This window comes from Prionailurus viverrinus, chromosome A3, assembly GCF_022837055.1.
Source record: "Prionailurus viverrinus isolate Anna chromosome A3, UM_Priviv_1.0, whole genome shotgun sequence".
NCBI lineage: Eukaryota > Metazoa > Chordata > Mammalia > Carnivora > Felidae > Prionailurus > Prionailurus viverrinus.
Window position 1 is genome coordinate 115,183,741 of NC_062563.1, and position 22,188 is coordinate 115,205,928.

At 33.6% G+C, this 22,188-nt stretch overlaps 1 protein-coding gene across 2 annotated transcripts in view; it reads left to right on the forward strand.

Moving 5' to 3' along the window:
• Nucleotides 1-22,188, forward strand: part of MEMO1 (mediator of cell motility 1) — a 136,891-nt gene that overhangs the window by 102,854 nt on the left and 11,849 nt on the right. Inside the window, exons 7-9 of one of the 2 annotated variants that reach the window (XM_047851478.1) lie at nucleotides 1,843-1,985; nucleotides 10,376-10,452; nucleotides 20,696-20,800. In XM_047851478.1, coding sequence (XP_047707434.1) covers nucleotides 1,843-1,985; nucleotides 10,376-10,452; nucleotides 20,696-20,800 — 325 coding nt within the window. The remainder of the gene's footprint in view (nucleotides 1-1,842; nucleotides 1,986-10,375; nucleotides 10,453-20,695; nucleotides 20,801-22,188) is intronic. The other variant, XM_047851477.1, reaches the window with a different exon arrangement.

Here is a 22,188-nt window from a genome sequence, read left to right on the forward strand (position 1 = left end):
ATACGTTTTTAGGTTAGTGATTTATCCACCCTCTCAACTTTAATTATATGATGGAGATGGTACTTGAACCTATTTCTTCTGACTTCTTGTTTTTTAATACTCTTATATAACTGCATCCCTACCATGTCATAATTACTTACACTCTTTGATGATCTTAGTTTTTTTTTAATTTATGTAGGTAGTACTTGAAGTTAGAACAATTCATAACAGTCTTCTTGAATTTTTACTAGAGCTCAAATTCTTTTCTTTCAAATGATAATCACTCTTAGCTTACTGAAGAGCCCCTATTCCTTCCTGGAGTTGTAAAGCAAACTGGTGAAAGAATCAGAGAAAGAGATATTCCATGGCAGCTTCCTCTGCCAGCTTCCTCTTTTTTTCTTACTCCATAGATGCAGATTCTGCCCAAGAAGCCCCTGCATTGCAGAGGGACTGGAGATCTGTATGATCTGTTTATTTCGCAATTGACAAGGGTAAGGGGGCCTTTATGGGGGAGGTGCTTGGGTGCCCTGAATTTAGCTTTATGAAGCTGGGCTAACACTTATTTTGGGAATAAACTAAAATTTCGTATTTTTAAAAACCCTTTTATGAATTGTTTGTCCTACATCAGTTAAGTGTCAGATTATCATATTAAAAAGCCTTTATTATAATGGTGATTTTTTTTTTTTTTTAAAGTCCTGTTCAGAACAAGTCAGACAAACATGATTCACGCTTCTAAAATTCCAATCTGGGATCATTTAGAATATAAATAATATTGAATATATGTAAGTAAAATTTCACAACAATGAAAATTTTAAAAGGTTTGGGGTAAACGTCTGTTTCTATAGCCCATCATAGTTATTCTTTATTAATCTGCTCTGTTCCTTTTCCATAAATCTGTCAATCTGTGGAGTGAAAAAGGGACTTGTGGATATGTCATAAACATTGTGGGTGGTTGTGGTGTCTTTTTCTTGCTGCTAGAAATTAATATCTACTTCCTTGAATTCTGTGTCCACCCTAGAGACCAGTGAATTTTGAGTTGTATCGTCAGACTGTCCTGTATCTGTTTATTAGTTAGTATAGGTATAAGGTGCAGTTGGTGTATCTTATGGGAGCCAAGGGTTAAGTTCTTTAGGTCTCACTTGGCAAGGTCATAGAAGTGCCAGAAGTCGTGGTATTTGTAACAGGATAGGATTAAAATATTGAGGAAGAGTTTAATGCTCTTTTAAAATTGCGGAAGGATTGGGCAGATGATTGTAGCTTTGCTTGGTAGTTGAAAAGACTTGACTTGGTGATGGTCTGATGGGCTTATTTTTATTTTTGAGGATATTATTATACCTAGTAGTAAAATAGCTTTGTTTACCTAAAGAGTATTGTATATTTCTGTAATTTAAATAGATATTTTTAGTATTGTGTCTCTCATTTTTATTTTTTATTTTTTTTTTATTTTTTTATTTTTTAAATTTTTTTTTTTTTTGTTTCAACGTTTATTTATTTTTGGGACAGAGAGAGACAGAGCATGAACGGGGGAGGGGCAGAGAGAGAGGGAGACACAGAATCGGAAACAGGCTCCAGGCTCTGAGCCATCAGCCCAGAGCCTGACGCGGGGCTCGAACTCACGGACCGCGAGATCGTGACCTGGCTGAAGTTGGACGCTTAACCGACTGCGCCACCCAGGCGCCCCTCTCATTTTTAAATGGTCTTCTTTAAACATTTTATTTGCAGATTAAAAAATTCAATAATATGTATATTATCCTTACCACAATTAATAATGTTCCACTTTTAGTGCCAACACACTGGAAAACTATTTTTATTCTTATACTTCTTAAATGACTTTTTTTTTTTTCTTCTTCTGTTTTCTTTAAGCCATAAGGATGAGTTTACCATTATTCCTGTACTGGTTGGAGCTCTGAGTGAGTCAAAAGAACAGGAATTCGGAAAACTCTTCAGTAAATATCTAGCGGATCCTAGTAATCTCTTTGTGGTTTCTTCTGATTTCTGCCATTGGGGTAAGTTCTAGATGTTAACATATCATGGTAGATATTATATACTTGTGCTTAATGGTATCTTTTCACTGTAAGCTCTGATTTTCTGTTCCTTATCACTTTCCTTGGAGAGTTTTACTTTTAGCCACAATACTTCAAAGTGAATAAAAAAGTCTTTTGGTCATTTAAAAAGGATCAGATTATGATAGTGGGTCATGGATACATTTCCAAAGGCGACTGGTATAATTGGATTCACACTGTGAGGGCATCCTTGCTTAGCTACTTACGATAGTGGGAGTAAAGATCTTTTAACCCTATTTCCAGGTAGAGTTGTGTGGTAGATTCTCTGAAGTTAGTTTTTTGGTAGATAAAACAAATGTTCTTCTTTAGAAGGTAGGAGAGCGCTTTGTGCTATGCCAGTCCTTTACCACATTTCTTTTTTTGTAATTAGTGTATTTTTTCTTTCTATTTTTCTTTTGGTGCTTAATTTCTGCTATTAGCTTAGAGCTACCCTACAAAGATTGTAACAGGTTGGCTATTAGCACTGTGGTCTTCATTGGTAATGGTTTATAAGGATAAGGATTCTGAAGTGATTTTTGTTATTGTGAATAAAAAGAGTAAGGAAACTTAACAGTGAATAGATCATAAAGAAAGTGAGACATTTGTGGATGCTTCTTTTAGTAAATTTTGATTTTTGATTTCTTTGGATACAATTTGCTCTCCTTTATCCATTGCTGTGCTGAATTATTTCTGAATCCTGTTCCTTTTAGGACATCTCTCATTGGCTTAAGAATGCCAATATCTATTCATCCTTCAGTTATTTCTTTGATTATAGAGAAAACAGAAGGCACAAGACTATAAATTTTAAGATATAGTACTAGAATGGCCAGAAAAACATCCTCAATGAGATACAGGGAGACCTGGCTTTTATATGTCTTAAGCATTGATTCCTAGAGCTGACAATATTTATCTGGCCTGGTTAGGCTGATATTTTCTCTTACCTTGCTCTGTGAGTGGTTTTGAGATTTCATTTTAAGAGAACCATCCTCCCTAATGGTATAGATAAGTATTGGGGTTTAAGTCACTGATTTCTCGTCTGGGGCTGATTGTCCTCTGAGGGGGCATTTGGAAATGTCTGGAGACATTTTTGGTCATCACAATGGGGTGGAGGTGGGAAGCGGGGATGCTTTAGGCATCTGCTGAGTAGAGTCCAGAGAAGCTGCTTCATAAACATCCTACAGTACACAGGACAGCCTTCCACATCAAAGAATTATCCTGCCCAAAATGTCAGTAGAGCTGAGGTGGTGAAGCCCAGGTTTAAGGTATGCAGGTAGCTGTACTACCTTGCCAAACTCCCTAAGAGGTTCTCAGAGGTGTTTAGTAATCAGTTCTATTGGCTAGTTTGCTACCTTTGGCAGAAGTTTTTTTTTATGGATTACAAGTATATTACTTAGATCTGAGGGCTAGGTATTTGCTTAAAAAGAGTTCTTTTCTTAGAAATTCTGAAGTTTAGTCATAGTTGATCTTAAAAACTAAGGTATATCATTATTGGAAAAAAGGGCTCTTTTTCTTAGTATTCTGAATTTACATTGGTAGTAAAGCATGTCCATATGTTTTAGAAATTAAAAATTCTTAAAAAATTTTTTTTTATTATTTATATTTTGAGAGACAGAGCTTGAGGAGGGAAGGGGCAGAGAGAGAGAGAGAGACAGAGAGAGTCACAGACTCCAAAGCAGGCTCCAGGCTCTGAGCTGTCAGCACAGAACCTGATGTGGGGCTCGAACCCATGAACTGTGAGATCATGACCTGAACTGAAGTCGGACGCTTAACCTACTGAGCCACCCAGGTGCCCCAGAAATTAAAAATTCTTAAAGCATGTGACCCGTCCCTCTTCACTTTTAAGACCTCTATGAATCACTTTACTTTTAAGATTTAAGTAGTTAGTTCCCCTGATACTGTTCTTCAGAATTGAAGTTCTCCCTCTAGGTTGGTACCACGTGCACTCACAGCATACATCCACACAGAAATCAGTATAATGCTATAATAGTGCTCTTCTCTGTAAAATCATCCTTTTCACCTCAATAATGAATTCTAAAGCAAACAAGCCCTAGTTCACTACTATATTTAAGTACGATATTGAGAGAGAGAGAGATGAATTTTGTTTTATACCCTACCTAGGTTTTTAGAAAATTATTTAGGCCATTTGATCTGTGTTCTAGAAAATTTTGGTATTTAAATTATAAGATAAGATTTCCTGGTGATAATTACAAAAAAGAACCCCAAGTTTCCAAAGATTGGTAGATGTTATGAGAATTATCCAGAAACTAAAACATATTTATATCTACATTTGGTGGTTAAGTAATAGAACTTTTCCAAGTGTTTGTTTTTTTAGTATGACTATCACTAATAATACCCATTAAGTGCTTACTTTGTACTTATGAAAAAAGCACTGTACTAATTCTTATTGGGAAAGTTGATGAAGGTCTGGTGATAAGTGGAAGGTATTGCATGGATACTATTTCAAAATTGGTGTTTCCCTCTATAATTCTAATAGTAACTGTCATTTTTATAAAGTAAGATTTATTTTCTATTTTATGTGCCTAATTGAAGTAATATGAATCATGGTCTAGTTATGGGTTAAAATGTCTCAGAAATTTTCATGTTTCTCAAATTCATGCTCTGGTGGCGTTGGTCATCTTTTCTATATTAATGGATGCTATACTCCCACTTCAAAAAACTAGCTTTTTCTTGTGAAGATATTTCTTAATGGTTTCTTCTTCTGTCTTTTTTTCTTTTTTTGTGAAGATACTATATAGATTGCTTTTACTATATCATATTAATGGTAACACTGAACTGTAAGTCATTTCATAGGAAGGATTCACTTCCTCAAATACTCAGAGATTTTCAAAGCATCATTGACTTAAGCTGTCAACACACTGTATATTTCTAAATAGCTGATTTTTGAAACAAAATTGATTATGGTACAGTTGACAAATTACTCAGATATATACAGTGGAATTTTGTTTTTGTTGAATAGTGGATTAGAGTCCTGGCAGAGACAACAAATTTCATTTCTAGTCATTGTTTATATTATGTCCAGCTTCTGTTAAAAACAAAGCAGGGAATTTGGTGACAGAGACAGTGGGAAACCTGTATGTAATTGGCAGGGTTTTGCCTGGTTGATTTTATTTGTTAGCCAGTGTCCATTACAAGAATGACTTTTTTTTTTTCAATTGTACCTTGTTTTAAAGATGTTCCATCTCTCAGATCCCATTTAAATTTTATGTGGACTTGAAAATGGCTTTAGAGAGAGAAAAAGCAGAAAGACTAAAATATTCTCAAGTTTTTTTTTTTGGGTGGGAAAAACTAAGGGAGAGTGGGAACCTGGATTACATTATGCCCCTTCTTTCTGTCCCTTCATTTGAATCCGCACCCTGCCTCCGCCCCCCCCCCCCCCCCCCCCCCCGCAAACCCTCAGCATTTCAATTCTCGCCTTTTATTTTATCGTAAATCTAATCCACATGGAAATTCATTAGTCAGCCCAATAGAGTGATGTTTCCTAGTAACTCTTTTCATAATCCTACCTCATTTCACCCTTCTTGCTGCTACCAGGGATTGTGGCATAAGTGAAGGACATTTGCTGCTAGTAATTGATTTTTACTCTGGTTAGGTAATGTAAACCCTATACTTTTTCTGATCAAGTTTCTTGTCCTATAAGATGGCTCCATATAAGAGAATTTTGACTGGCCCTATTTTAGTTTTTCTAATTGGTAGAATTTTCATTCTGTTTTCCTAACTTTCAGTTTTGCTCTTCTGTTCTCTCTCTCTCTCTCCCTCTCTCCACACACACACACACACACACACACACACACACACACACACAATGTTTGAACTTTTCTGATCGCTCTGAAATTCATATTTTCAAATTTAGATTATTGATAGCTTTCATTAACATTTTTAACTTGTAAGATGTTTCTAAATGAAACTGGATCTAACAGAAATTGAAATTTTTAAAGTTGATTCATTCTTCTATGTAATTTTTCTTTTATGGTGGTTTTAAGTACAAATCAACTTCAGTAAATTTACTTGGTAAATGTTAATGATAAATTATTAAAATATGAATAAAGTTTGCTACAGTCACTTCAGCAATTTTGGATTTTTACATATAAACTTTTATTTGTCTAAGTTTACATAATTTCTCTTTTATAAGTATGTGTCATGTATTAAAAGTGGCATTCCCTTAAATATTTATGATTTTATATCTTAGTTCAGATTTCTACTTTAATATATATTAACGAGTGATTATTCATGCATGCTCTTTTTCCTTTCTGTTGTCAGTCTCTTAGGAGTATACTAGGGTATTACTATTTTCTAAATATTGAAATTGGTTTGAGTATAAGTTAGCTAATTTCTGAAATACATCTTATCGAAGCTTTCATATTCGTCTTCTCAAATTTCATACATACTAATTTGACATATTTAAGTTTTTGATTTTTTGCAAGTATGAGAGAAGACTTTATTTTTACATTATAACTAAGACTTCAGAATGTAAGGACTATAGTTTTTTATGATTTCAATTATGAATGTCCCCAGTTTAGGCCCTTAGTATAGAATGAATGGCCTCATAGTCTATCTCACAAGTTGTTGTGAGGTTAACTCAAATAATTGAAAATATTTTAATATATAAACATAAAGTGACTAAGTGAATGTATAATAGTACAGTTTTTACTGGACATATGTCTGAAAGTCTGTCTTGTTGACTAATCTTTTGGGAGGTTTATTGATCAACTTTCCAAGCTCATTGTTTATTTCTACAATCCAGTGTATAGCTTAATGTTGAGGTATTTGATATTTTTTTACTTTTTGTTTTGAGGTACTTAAAAAGTAGTGTTGGTTCTTGTACCATTCATTGTTATGTTTGTCCTCATTAGTTGATTGTTGTGTGTTAAACAGACATCCCTGGAGCTTACTCTCCACACTCTGTGAATCCACTCATTAATCACCAGTCACCTTTGGAGATGGGAAAATTACTTACCTGTATTTCTTTTTCTCAGAAAGCGTGCTCTGGAATGGATTCACAAATGAGCTACCCTCCTTCCCTCAAAGAGTAAGGTTTCTGCTTTACAGGATTTTTTTTCTTGGGTTATTTTTCCTCTCATCTTTTGAATTTGAAAAGAACTGAGGGAAGGCACCTGAAGAAACTACTGACATACTCACTAGGGGAGTTCCAAAGCTTGTGCTGCCCCTAGGGGCAGTGTCAATGGCTCTTAAAGCTAGAAAGCTCATACTTGGATTTGAAACAGGGGCTCAAAGAATCCATTTTCCCAGTGTACCTTCTGAAAGGATAAGTTTCAGGTAAGTAATTTTCTCTTACTATGTGATATGCTTTATTCATACTTATAAAAATATGCAAGTCCAGTTCTCCAGGTACATAGGCAACTGTATTTACTCAGTTTAGATGCATAAGCTTTACTGAATGTTAGAAGTATTATAAAACAAATGTCTGATCATGAGTTATATGAAATCATAATATATTTTAAATCAATAAATATTTGATTAAAGGTGCATTTGATAAACAGTGTATTGTGCTAGTGTTGTCATGTCTCTTATTTCTCACTAAATAAAATCTGGATAAACTTCTTTTTAATAATTAAATACAAAAGTGTTTTTTTTTTTTTTTTGCATTCAAATTCCAAGAGGTGTGTAGCTAAAGTGTGTGCATGCATGAGCGCGTGCACACCAACCCACACCTATATACACATGTAGGCTAGGATGATGTAAACTACTTCAGATTAGATGTTTTCTGTGTGTGTAGTGACCAGAATGAATTACTCAAGTAATTGTGACCAGAATGAATTACTCAAGTAATTTTTAAATGCTTGTACAATTTTTAAAAATTATTGTGAAGACAGTTTGAGCTGTTTAAGTAAGGTATTTTTTCAGTGTAGTAGCTATATGTAGTGTGGATTTAGCTACTTAGTCAATATATTATTTAGAGCTCATAAGTATTTCTACTCAATTCTTCAGCTACAAAATGCAAGGTAGCTACCTAAAGAGTAGCAAGAGGTAGATAGCAAAATGTTAGAAACATTTGCTCATCAATCTTCTGTGTATTTTGTCCTTTTTAAATCACATGCTGATTTAATATTTTAAAACATTTGAAACATTTTCTGTATTTTTCTCTTCAGAAGTAGCTTTTAAGTGAATGTTACATTGAAAACTGTCCATACGAACAAGGCAGCATTTTCAAGTAGTTACCCTTTTCACTTATGATTAAGGCAGGTTTGACCAACTTCATTCATTTGAAAATGGCAGCTCCGAACTTGGAAATACGCAGAAAAGACTTTTCAGTAGCAAATGGTTATCACAAAGTCCATGCATTTTACTCTGCACCTGAAGAGTAGCAGTTTTCAGATTAGATAATTGTGTCCCAGTCACAGGGTTTATTGACAGCTAAAACTAATAGCTATTTCCTGAAGCAAGAAAAAGAATACATTAGTATAAACCTGAAGCAGTTCAAGTTCAAAGAATATTCACTGTGATTGCTTCCAAGGATATTACTCTTACTATAGTTGACAATGAGTCAGAATTTTCTTGTCTAAGATTATTCATTTAATTGTTCATTCATTTCACAAATGATTTGGCATAACTCTATCAAAAAAACTTTGAAATAGAAGTAGAAATTTTGTACTAATGAATTGAATCAATGAGTTATTGGGACAGGCTTTAGATATGTCTTTGAGCCTTCCAATAGCCACCTGGAAAATAGGAAAAATAGGGTTATAGAGTTCTCATTATTAGGTAGGAGTAAGTATGTACATTCTGTAAAGAAAAACAAAACTAAGCCTAACTCTAAATTTTGAAAGAAATGTGTGATGAGTTATTTAACATAGGGGCATTGAGTGATGAATTGTCACTATGTAAGAATTTTTTCAGTGCAAGGACTGTAATGGATCTCATAGTTATGGCAACATTTAGTAATCTTCAGTGTTTACAAAAAAAGTTGTTGTATCCAGAAAGCAGATAATCGTCTTAGAATCCTATTGCTGATTCTAGGATATCATGAATTATAAGATGCGATACTGATTTAATAGAAGCTCTTGAGGGAAAGTAAGAACTGCTACATTGAGTAATTGTACATAGTAATGTATGTGAAAAGCTAAAATGTAAAATTTAAGGAAATACAGTATATTATAGAAAGATGACCATCAAATATGACCAACATCAACATGTAAAGGAAGTGTTGAGAACTATGATGTGTGGTTTTTTTTTTCTAAAAAAGAGCATCAAAGAAGTTTTTTTTATTTTCCGTTGCTCGTCATTTATAGTAAGATTAAACAGAAAACTTAGAAATCATAATTATCCAGCTGGAGAAACCCATCTTCTCGGGTGTGAAGATAATAATTGTATATGGGAACTTTGCTGTAAAAATGAAGCTACAAGACACATAGTGTGTGCATACATGACTGGTATACTCTATAATACTTTTTAAGTGCATTGATGGATCTTTAAAAATGACTAAATACAAAAGTAATGAGTTCCTACATAGGCATCACAGAAATAAATACAAGTGTAGATGTATCTGAAATACAACATAATCAGTGGAATAAGATAACCACAATTAGTTATGACTATATTTAACTTTTGGTTTTTATGTAACTATAGTAGGAAGCAAAATGTATTACCTGAGCCTTTTGTTTTCTGTCTTCTTTTCAAGCTTCTTCCATTTTACCCTCTCTTTCTTGGAGAAGAGCTAAACGTTGAATGTTCTGTGCTTGTACTCTTACTGAGATTTTTGTCAGAGTAGGACTATTTATTATATTTATTCTTTTGTGCCTCCTATTTTAAGGCACCTGTATTGCTTTTTCAAGTAGAGAGTTTTGCAAAAATGAGATAAATTTTTTTATTGAGGTCATAAAAATCACATAAGCCATGTGTTTCTCTGACCTGCAATTTTTTTTTTTTTCTGTAATAGAGATCAAATCTTTGTACTTATCCAGCAAAAGCTAAGCTTCCATTGATTTGTTACATTGAGATAGTTTTCTTAAACCAAATTTCCTTGAATCGTATTCTTTGGGTTTACCTTCCGTTACAGACTGATACAATATGTTTAACATTGCTTCTAACTTTTAAGCTGTTTTGTTTCCTTAGTCTTTTGTATTGCTCGTCACTTTAAGGTTCTACAGTTTGAAATAGTTTTTAACATCATAAAACACTGTTGATATATCATTTCTTTATCACCTTCCCAAATATGCCTTTTATTTTTATGTACAAGGGCTCTTGGGAATGATTCTCTCAGAGGCTTAAGCTGTGCTTTGCCCTCCATGAGAACTGAAATTATTTGGTAAGCGCTTGCTTTCTTTTTAGCTTCTAATTTTTCCCTATTTTATTTTGTACATGATATTTGTTTCAAGGTCAAAGGTTCCGTTACAGTTACTATGATGAATCCCAGGGGGAGATTTATAGATCCATTGAACATCTAGATAAAATGGTAAGTCTTTCAGGTGTGGGTTTTAATGCTCTAAGGTGTTTTCTTTCATTTCAGTTTAGTGATTCAAGACTTAATATGTTGAATTATACAGTGGACTAATAATTCTTTCCCTACCTACCTAACTAAATGTGCAAAATATAGTTTATCATCATATGAATATTGATTATAAAAATAATCCCTTTTCTATTAGTTGAAATTTCCTTTATCTTTTTTTGATTAATGAGACTAAGAATAATTAGATTTGGATTTTAGATGCTATTTGGGGGAGTGTCTCAGGTTTAGGGAAGACAGGATACTAATGCCATTACTTATTTTTAAGCAGAAACAACCACAGCAAATTCTTAGTTTATTTTATTATTTAATTGTATCTTTTGGCCATTTGGATTTTCTGAAATGGTGTTTCATTTTGTTGTTTTATATATAGAATTTAAAAATATGATTGTATTCTTACATGGCCCAGGACTACAGTAGACATTGATCTTGCTGTCATTTTCCTTGAAGTAGTACAGTAGTCATAGTACTTGTTTTCATATTTAAAAAGTCATACAAATAATTTTTTTTTTTTTACCTAAAATAGAATATTAAATATAGCAGATATCTCACTGATTGGAACAGAATATTAAATATAGCAGATACATCATTAATTTGAACAGAATACTAAATATAGATGAATCTCTAATTTGAACAGAATATTAAATATAGCAGATAAATCACTAATTTGCTCTGACTTTTGACATCATTTTAGTTCCCTAGTCCTCAATTTGTCATCTCTAAGATAAGAGACTTGGAGTAGGTGGTCTCTAAATTGTCTTTAAACTCCATCAGACTTTAAGCCTGTGATCTGTTAAAATCAACTTTACCCCTGTTTGAAAAGCCTTATGCATATGTTTTAGTACAAGAATATTTAGTCTAAAGTAGATAAAACATTTTAGTAAAGAATCTGGATCTAAAACTATAGCTGGGCTATTATCTTGTATATTTTATTAAAGGCAAAATGGAATGAATGCAAATTTAGTTACTTAGGAGATTTTATCATATTTAAGTTTATCTTGTTACTTAGATCCAATTATGTCTGAACACTTTTGCTTTGGAATTTTGTTTGGATTTTAATCTACTGACTTTTTTTTTTGCCTTTATGATGTTGTCGTTTCAGTCTTTAATTCTTTTCTGGCTTCTTCTGATCTTATTCTTCTGAGGCTTAGTGCTCACTTGCCTCAGAAAACTTTTCTGGTTCTGTTGTCATTTATTTTTTTCATGTAGCAAGTGGTTAATGGGTGTCTAATGCGTGTCTGGTATTGTGTGAAGTATTGCAGATGTTAAGAAGAGAAAACATTGTCTCCCACTTCATGGAACTTACAGTGTAGTCATTGAACAGACTTAGAAGCTATTATGGTGTAGAGATGTAAGAGATATTTAGGACACACACTCTCCTTATTGTTCCATGAAAATGACATACGTGTGCCTAGCTTAGGACTTTTGCCCTTTCTACACTCGACTGTCTCACTTACTCTGTGGCTTTGCTCTGCTTCACCTTCCCAATGGTACTGTCTGCCCTGTTTAATTTTGCATCATACCCATTTAGCATTCCCAATCCACTTAACCCTGCTGCAGTTTTTCTTTCAACAAACTAAATATTGTACTTATCACAGTTTTGTTAGGAAATTTATTTTGTTCTCTGACATATCCAAAGTGCTTAGAGTTGTGAGTAGAACATTAGTAGGTGCTCAATAAATATTTTTCAAGTGAATGAATTAGTGAATATAATCTTCCTCCGTACATAATTAAATTAAGCAAATACCCTAACTGTAATATGAAAAAGAAATAAAGGGAAAGTAATTTATGATAAACTAGTATATTTTTTAATAGTGTAAGCACCCAGATGCCAACTATATTAGGAGACATTATGAAGTAGTTAAATGCTTCCACATTGTATCATTAATATAAGAGCCACCAATCCAGACCTAAACAGTTATTTTATATTTGTGACTCACATTACTAAGCTGTGTTGCAGGGTGACTCGATTTCCCAAAATGGAGAATAATTCTTAGAAAAGTTGTAACCTAAACAAAATATAGCCTTCCCTCAGTTTACGTGATATGGAAATTTCTGGCGAATCTACTGTATATTAAAACCAGGCAAAACTTCTTAGTATTTATATATAAAATAGGGTTAAGGGCATAAAGAATTATACATGATTGTTTCATCTATGTGGACATGTCAGAGTGCTTTGGGATGAGAACAGTTATTTGTGTGGAGGACAGTCCTGTGTTAGAGGACATTCAGCATCCTTGGACCCCACTCACTAAATTCCCCAGTAGCGTCTTCTAATTATTGGGACTTCGCAAAAATATGCCCACAACTTTCCATTACGCCCCTATGGTAAACCGTCCTTCTATGACCCTACCCTACTTAAGTTTTCTTCTCAATAGTAATTACTGTGTGACTTGTTATTTGTTGATTTGTTTGGTGATACCCTTCCCTATTAGGTTATAAGCTTTATGAGATCAGGATCTTTGTCCATTTTTTATTTTCGGCCTTTCACTGGGTACTAAATATATATAGTTATTGAGTGAATCAATGGAAGAATGGACAGGGTAGTGGTGAGAAATGAAGCTAGAGAATCTGGAGCAGGCTGTTTAAGGGGTATTATATAGGAAAGTGATAAAATCAGATTGTATTTGAAAAGATCACATAGCTGCTGTGTAGCAAGTAGGCTGGTGGGAGGTCAGAAGAGAAATCAGTAGACCAATTTGGTAATCCAGGTGACAGATGGTAATTTAGACAGTGGATAGGGTGGTGATGGTGGAAGAGAGGGACAGAGTGGATATATTCAGCGTATTTAAGAGATAGATTGATGATAGGACTTGGAGATTGCTTGAACTTGCTGAGGAAGGAAGTATCAAGGATGGCTTCTAAATTTCTGACTTATGCTGCTGGTTGGGTGTTGGTACTATTCACTTAGGCTTAAAGCACAAGAAGATAGGACTGATGTTTTAGGAAGTAGGGAAATCATAAATCCCATTAAGGATGTGTTATATTTGCTGTTGCCTTTAAGATGTCCAAGTGGACATGTCAGTCAGGTAGGCATTTGGATTTTCATTTTGCTAGTTATTTTTGAGTGCACTTACAGTCCTAGGCACTGTTGGAGATATGGCAGTAAACACACTTGCTCTCACAGAACTTTTTTCTAACAGGAGGATATATATATATATATATATATATATATATATATATATACATATATATATATACACACACACACACACACATATATATATGTATGTGTGTATGTATATATATATATATATACATATATATATATATATATATATATATATAATAAAGGTAAGGGTATGTATAAGTTAGTTTCCAATAGTGATATATGCTATACAGAAAAATATAGAAAGGGTTTTGAAATGGTAAATGATTTGAGTGATTGGTGACTGAGTGATTGTAGAAATACTTCCCTGAGGAGAGACATTAAGCTGAGATAGTGATGGTAAGAAGGAGCAAGCCAAATTCAGATCTGAGGAGTGAGCATTCTTGACAGAGGGACCTGCCCGTGCAAATATGGGAAAGAGGCTGGTGTGTGAAGAAAAGGAAAAAAAGGACAGTGTTGCAGGAGTGCAGTAGGTAAGGCTAAGAATGGTACAAGCTGTGGCAGGAGGGACAGAGAGAGAGCAGATAATGGAGGACTTTATATTCTAGGGTAAGAAATGTATGTAAGTACAAGGGGAAGTGAAAATGATGTAATCACATTCTTTTAAAGGTTATTCTGGTGGTTGTGTAGAGGATGGATTCTACATAAGGTTCAAGAGTAGTAATGATGGACGTGGGCAGTAGTTGAGGGGAGAGATGATAGTAACTTGGACTAGGGTGGTATAAGTGGATATGGAAAGAAGTTGGTAGATTTGAGATCTCTTTCAGAAGTATTAAACAGAGCTTTGCTAAGGAATTAACTATATTGGCTTGAAGCCCAGAGAACAGGCCTGGAGTAAGTTTGAGAGTTCTAACAGGTAGATGGTAATCAGAGCCAGACCAGAGGTAAGATTGTCTACTATAGTAATCCTTAACCTTGTCTTTATAACCTAAATCATCCATGGAACTTTTTCAAAATAGACTTGCCCGTACCTGCCCCAGGAGATCGCCTTTTGGTAGTATGGAAAGAGTCCTAACATCTTTTTACTCCTAAATTTGCTTTGTTAGGTGAATTTAAACTGTCTTACTATAGCCCCTAATCTGTTTAAGTAGAACAAAATTTCCTATTTATCTGTCTTCCCTTGTTTTCTATTCAGCTCTTTAAATCATTAGTCAACTTTAATTAAGCAACATTTAATTTTGCACAGGTAAGAATTTGTGAATCCATGAATTGATGCTTTTAGCACAGAGAGATGTTCTCCCCAAAATATTAGTTTACCCGGTGCTCTGAAGTCACCAAACATAGTGCCATTCTTTGGAACTCTCTAGAACTGTGGTCACATTTAAAAACTTTAATATTATTTATTATTCTATGTGTGTGTATATATATATATATATGTATATATATTTATATATAAATATCCGTACTTAATTCTTTCAGTCTTTTTTTTTAAATTTTTTTAAAATGTTTTAATTTTATTTTTTGAGACAGAGAGAGACAGAACATGAATGAGGGAGGGTCAGAGAGAGAGGGAGACACAGAATCTGAAGCAGGCTCCAGGCTCTGAGCTGTCGGCACAGAGCCTGATGTGGGGCTTGAACTCAAGGACTGTGAGATTGTGACCTGAGCTGAAGTCGGACGCTTAACTGGCGGAACCACCCAGGCGCCCCAATTCTTTTAGTCTTTTAATTCTATATTGATTGTTAGCTATTATTAAGAGAAGTAGCTTTGTTTATCTTTTTTTTTTTTTTAACGTTTATTTATTTTTGAGACAGAGAGAGACAGAGCATGGAGGGGGGAGGGGCAGAGAGAGAGAAGGAGACACAGAATCGGAAGCAGGCTCCAGGCTCCGAGCCATCAGCCCAGAGCCAGACGCGGGGCTCGAACTCACGGACCGCAAGATCGTGACGTGAGCTGAAGTCGGACGCTTAACCGACTGCGCCACCCAGGCGCCCCTGTTTATCTTTCTTGATGTATATTATCAGTTAGGCAGATAGACCTTGGTTTCTTACTTTGAGGCAGAGCAAAAAGAGTAACATTTATCCGTTGGCATCATTCTCATAATTCTCCTGAAATTGTTGCCTTTTCTGGTAGCTTCTAAGTCTTTGAAATTAGAACTTTTGTTCAAAAGTGTATGTAGAACCAGTAAGCTTAAGATTGGCTTCTAAGTCTGCATCCGATTTACCACACTTTAGATGTCCAAAATCACCAGGGCATAATTTTTAAATTTTTATTTAAATAGACTGGGATACAATTACTGAATATTGAGTATTTGCTTCTTATTAATATGTTTGAATTTGATATTTGATTTGATAGTTGACTTGGAGTCTGATTTTTGTGGTCCCTTTCTATTTATAGAATTTTTAAATGGCTCATAAGTGTTCCGTTCCTTTATTAGCGTGCTCTAAATTCAAGTTATAAGTCAATTCTGGGGGATTGGAGTAAATGGGTTGAAATAATCAGAATGGCTAGTTCCATACATATAATCACGTATGTATGTCTTTATGCATATATGTATATATGTACACTCACTGTTAGACTCTTATATAACCTGATTTTTAACTGATTGATATAACCAAATGGCGAATATCCCTCTGTATATTCCTTTTCCAAAGTGCCATTTTATGTTATAAATTATTTCATTCGAGAACCATATTTTAGTTTATGTGTGCAATCTTTTGAGAGCAAATATAATTGGATGGTTCTCTAGATGTATTAGCAATACATTAGCAATGTTAGCAATTCTGAATTGTAATTATTATGCCTTTTGAAGTTTGATAAAATGAAAAACTATTTATAAAATTTTAGGTACAATCTGTTCAAAATTAGTGTGTAATAAAGTTTTGGCTCTTTTTTTGTTATCAGGAAAATCTTATTACATATAGTTACTAAAGTAAGTAAAAGGGTTTCTAGGTTCTAAAAGCAGAAGAAAAACAGCTTTTCCTCTTATTGCAAAATAATTATATCTCTAAAATTTGAATATCTTGGAATTGAATTATGTGAAAAAGATATGTAAAGAAAAATATATAGGAAAATAAACTGGATCTTCCAGATGTTGTAATTGGGGAAAAAAAAGAGTAACTAGTTACAGGAGATATAGATTCTGGAAGTGTTACAATAGTATTGGCTCCTGATTATGTTTTTGGTAATTAGTACTTTGCAATTTTAGTAATCGTAGTGACCAAAGCAGAACATACTTTAAGACATTGATTTTTGTGTACTTTGGAGATTATTTACTAGAAACATTAAAGATACATAAGTACATACATACATATCTTATATATGTCACATAACGTAATTTTTTTCTGTACCACTATTGATGTAGACCAATGTGTCATTATGGACATTGCCAGCTTATTTATGATTCGGCAAAGAGGATCTGAAAGTGTCATTGTAGCCATCTTTGTAATGTATTTTCCTTCCAAATTTATTAGTAGTCCTTTCATTTAATTTGAACTTGAGCTACTTTTCTTCCTATTCTTTTGTAAGTGAAATTGTTCATATTTGTCTACTCCTATTCTTTCTTGAACTTAGGCCAAGGTTTTATAATATCTTCTTTTAAGAGAGCTATTTATTAGTATGTTGCTTCTTAGCACTACTGTCTTTAGGGTGATTTTTTCCCCCATAAAACTTCTTTCACTCTAAGATTTTATCTTGTCGTCTCTTACAGAAAGCAGAATATTTCCTTTTCTTACCTTGCCTCCCTAAATGTACACTCATCTCTCTAATATATATATATCCTTACTTTAGAAAATGAGGCCTCAATGATAATATGGGATTAATTATGTGTTTGTAGTAATAAAAAGACATGGTTTTAGTTCTTATGTCTTAAAGTCCTCTAAAAACGTTTGCTCCTTTTTTGTGCTTGTTACTTTAGAGGGAGATTGCTTCTGGGTGATAATATTTAAAACTAAATTAAATTTGGGACACCTGGGTGGCTCAGTCAGTTACACATCCGACTTCAGCTCAGGTCATGATCTCCCAGTGCATGTGTTTGAGCCCTGCATGGGGTTCTCTGCTGATAGCCCAGAGCCTGGAGCCTGCTTCTGATTCTGTGTCTCCCTCTCTCTCTGCGCCTCCCCCCGCTCCTTCTCTCCCCCCCCCCCCACTCTCTCTCTCCCCCCTCCCTCTCTCAAAGATAAACATTGAAAAATTTTAATTTAAATTAAATATCATATACAGATAAACTTTTTTTAAAAGGGAAGATTTTTGTTGTCTTAATCAGAGTCCTGAATTTTCAGCTTTGTCAGTTAAAACTGTGTATTCAGTTTAGGATTGCCACTTGGGATTTGACATTACAGGCTTTTTTACTCATTACTTGGAGAGTCAGCATAATGATAGATTCCCTCTGCCCTTGTCCCCCCTCAAGGTAGAGAGTTAGCTTTCAGTCTGAGGATTTCTTGCTGAAGCTGCTAAATTTCTCAGAAACCCACATCGTGATGGATATAGGCTTTTGGAGTTCATGATGTTTGTTTTGTATCTTAGATCCTCACTGCTTCATATTAGATTTAAATTCATGCCAACAGATTCTCAATGTGCTAGGCCCTAGGCAAGATTTTCATCACCTGGACTTCAGATTCTTTGATCATATCTTCTAGTATTTTAGGGAATAGAAGATTAAGCATATTTGAGAAGCACTTAGTTTCTTCATCTTCTGCGAATTTTGGCAGTAGTGTTAAATTAGCATTTTCATCTCCTTGGAATTTTGGTAACAGTAATTTAAAAATTGTTAGCATCAAAATATAAATATATACAAAAGAATATATGCCAATGTTCTGTATTACTTAATGGATATCCTCTTTCTCATTATCATTATTGCTGTTGTTTGCAATACTTTATGAATTTTCCAATTGGAGACTTTCACTCATGAGAAAAGCCTTATTTTTTCTCTGTATCCCTTTATAAAAGTGCATACCCTTTCACTGTCTTTATTTGTCAGAGAATTGATTGTAATGGAATTGATTCTTGTCCTAGTAGGTATATAACACACTTTAGGGAATTAAAAATTTAATTTTAATCCCTTAGTTTTCATCATCTCAATTTTTTCTTTTCCCTTCTGTAATTTAACTATTATATCTTAATTTTGAACACGTTATTTAGTAGTGTCTTCTCTACATGTATAACTTTATATCTTTCTCTGTGAAGCTTCTTGGCCAGCCATTTTGAATTCTTTGTCTTTAACAAATTTGAGCATTAAGTTTTCTTCTCTTTGAATTCTTCATGTCAATATATAAATGTGATAAGTTTGTTCAAAATGTACATTAAGATTTTAATATTAAAACATATAACAGAACCTCAGTGTTGCCTAATTTGCTAATGACTAGAATTCTATTTAAGGTAAGCTGTCCCAACTTCATCCAGAAATAATAAAAGTTCTCTCAAAATGTGTGTACCAGTTACAACTATGTGAGAGTATTTAAAGAATTGTTTGTATGTCTCTTATACTATATGAAGCAGAGTAAGTCAGTGAGAAAGAGCCTCAGATTAGAAATTTAGAGGCAAGCTTTTAACTGTTTTTTTTTTTAATGCCTCAATTTCTTCATCTTGTAGGAAGTTATATCTTGATTATCCATATGTATGGAAGAGATTTGTAACTCCATCTCTGCATTACTACTTGGTTTGGAAATATATTGTGTCATTTTCTTTGTACCGGAATCATGATACTAATTGTTTATCTTAGGTTTACATTTTTGTTCATATTTCTCTGAACTTGCACCATATGTCACTGGAGACTGTTGACCTGGAAGCCTCCTGGTCTGTAAGGGAAAACAACTTAGCACATTAAACACTGGTTGTGGACAGATCTGAGAGGGGCTAATTGATGTGCAATCAATTGAAAGTTGATTACATACACACAACTATCTTTCAGATGTATTTGCAAGAAAGTGTGATGATGTTTATGAATGACTTGAATACTCTGAAAACAGGTTCTTTATAAAATTAAATTTTCATGCTGCCACTGCAGTACTTGTATGCAAGCTACTAATCTACTGATTACTGTCATTTTTCAGATGAGTGTTCATCTGATTACTCTAGGTGCTTTTCCACTGCTGTTGTTTTAAAACTTGTTGAAATATGATTTAAAAACCACACAAAATATAGCAGTTGATTCCTTGGTTAAACCACAATTTACATTCCTCTCAGAGTATGTTAGTCCAGTCTGTTGGACACAAATGTAAAATATTTTACCTGAATTAGAAAACAAGGTAAGGTAATTGGTGAATGAATGAGAATCAGTGATTTATTTGCTTTATTAAAGGTGCTCTCTATTATTGTACTATGAACACATTATTTAAATGCATTTGCAGAGTATGGAATTTAGTGTGAATAAGTGTCCAAGTCATAGTGGTTGTTTTAATAATATTAATAATATTTTTGATTCTGAATTAAAATCTTAAAAATAATGCATTATAGTTGAAAGTATCAAGAGAGAAAAAGATTTTTAAAAACTATTCAAAGAAGGACTATTTTGCTTAAGCATTTATCTTTTATGAGCTTTAAATTAATTAAAATATGGTAGCTTTTTCTTAGTTTGTGCTATCTTTTTATCACATACTGATAATTCAGAATGCCTTGCATGTTATGTTTAAGTGTATGTTATGGAATTAGCTAAATTATAATAAAATTTTAATTATTTATGCCAGTGGCAGGAGAAATATGGTGGTTATGGGGAAAAACCAGCCATATGTCAAATTTAATTTTAGATTTTATATGAACATTTTCACAGCAGATTTACTTTCGTAAATATATTTATATAAGAAAAATGTAAAATTGTGAATGAAATGTTTGAGGATTGTGACCCAAGTGGTAACTGGTGATGGTGCTGTAGAAACACACCAGGAGGTCAGAAAAAACTGAAACTGAGGATTGGAAGTGTTCTGTTACTAAAGTATACATATTGTTTAGAGTTGACTATAATGAGATTACCTTTGATGAATGAGTTGGATATTTCACAAGGATTACTTAATGTATTTTCTTTACTTCTCTTTAACTAAAAAATTATGGTTTTTAGCTCTAAGTAACAGTTTTAAAATGTCATGAGAAAATAATAAATTATGTACCTTTTTCTTTGTCTTTCATCTTCTTTTTCTCTTCCTTTTTTAGGGTATGAGTATTATAGAACAATTAGACCCCGTATCTTTTAGCAATTACTTGAAGAAATACCATAATACTATATGTGGAAGACATCCCATTGGGGTGTTATTAAATGTGAGTATCCTTAGGAAGCCTTGATTTTTAACATTTGATCCTGTGATGTTTCAAAATATCTTAATTATTATCATCTGTGCTACGTTATTAGCATTGTTTTTAGGTATATATAGTAAATATTCTTTTTAGTACACTTAAGATAATTTGGATTTCCATTATTTTGGTTACATGAATAAAGTTTTTACTGGAAGACAGGCCAGTGCTTTCTTTTAAATATAGAAAAATAGGGGCGCCTGGGTGGCGCAGTCGGTTAAGCGTCCGACATCAGCCAGGTCACGATCTCGCGGTCTGTGAGTTCGAGCCCCGCGTCGGGCTCTGGGCTGATGGCTCAGAGCCTGGAACCTGTTTCCGATTCTGTGTCTCCCTCTCTCTCTGCCCCTCCCCCGTTCATGCTCTGTCTCTGTCCCAAAAATAAATAAACGTTGAAAAAAAATTTTTTTTAAATATAGAAAAATAATTTAGAATAGAAGCCTAGTTTTTCTCTTGACTCACAGCCATTATGTTCTTTACAAATAGAAGCAAAAGTAACCTTTGGTAATAAGTAACCTTATTAATTTTTTGGTTTTATTTAATGTTCTAGACTCCATAAAAAATAAACAGAAGATTCTGTTCTTGAACTTCAGATATTCATAATTTAGTAACACAAGACAGATGGCATGTATATATTTTTCTCTTTATAACAATAATATTTCATGTAAAGAGTAGTAAGAGGCAGAAGTTTCAGGTAGTTGGATTTTTGAAAGAGATAATAACAATAATTTTTCCTCTAATAAATAAAACAGTATGGCATTCCTGAAAGAAAATGTGAGACTTTTTAAGAAAGAAGAAAGTGTATATACTCAGGAATGAGAGGAGGAAGCAATAATGTGTTCATTGTTTGGAGAGGCAGAGAAATCATGGAGAAGGTAATGTTAGTCTAGAACAGGGTAGGGTAGGACCTTGAAGTCCAGTGTTCGTTTAGTGTGATTTGATTTAGTACATTGTGGATTTTTAGGAATGGTTTTCTCTTAAGCAGTATTGGCTGGAAGAAGAGCCTGTTCAGGGCTTTAAACTAATTCTTGAAATTTAAACTAGGTAAGCTGCACTAATTTCCTAAAGTCTGAATTGGAGCAAATAAAATTTTAATGAAGTAAATGATGAACTAATCCACAATTAAAGTAAAAATCCTGGTTTACCTCTTAGATCTAGAACTTAATTTATATATATATTTCACATCTCGTCAAACTTAGACAAAGAAGAGACCCCAGTATTTCATGACAGAAGTGGCTCTGATTTGGTTTAGAGAAAAGAGAGGTATATTTTTCTTGAAAGTGGCCTTATTAAATATAATAAAGGTAGGGTGAAAGATGACTGATACTTATCAAGAAGCTAGGTTAGTAGAAGTTCTT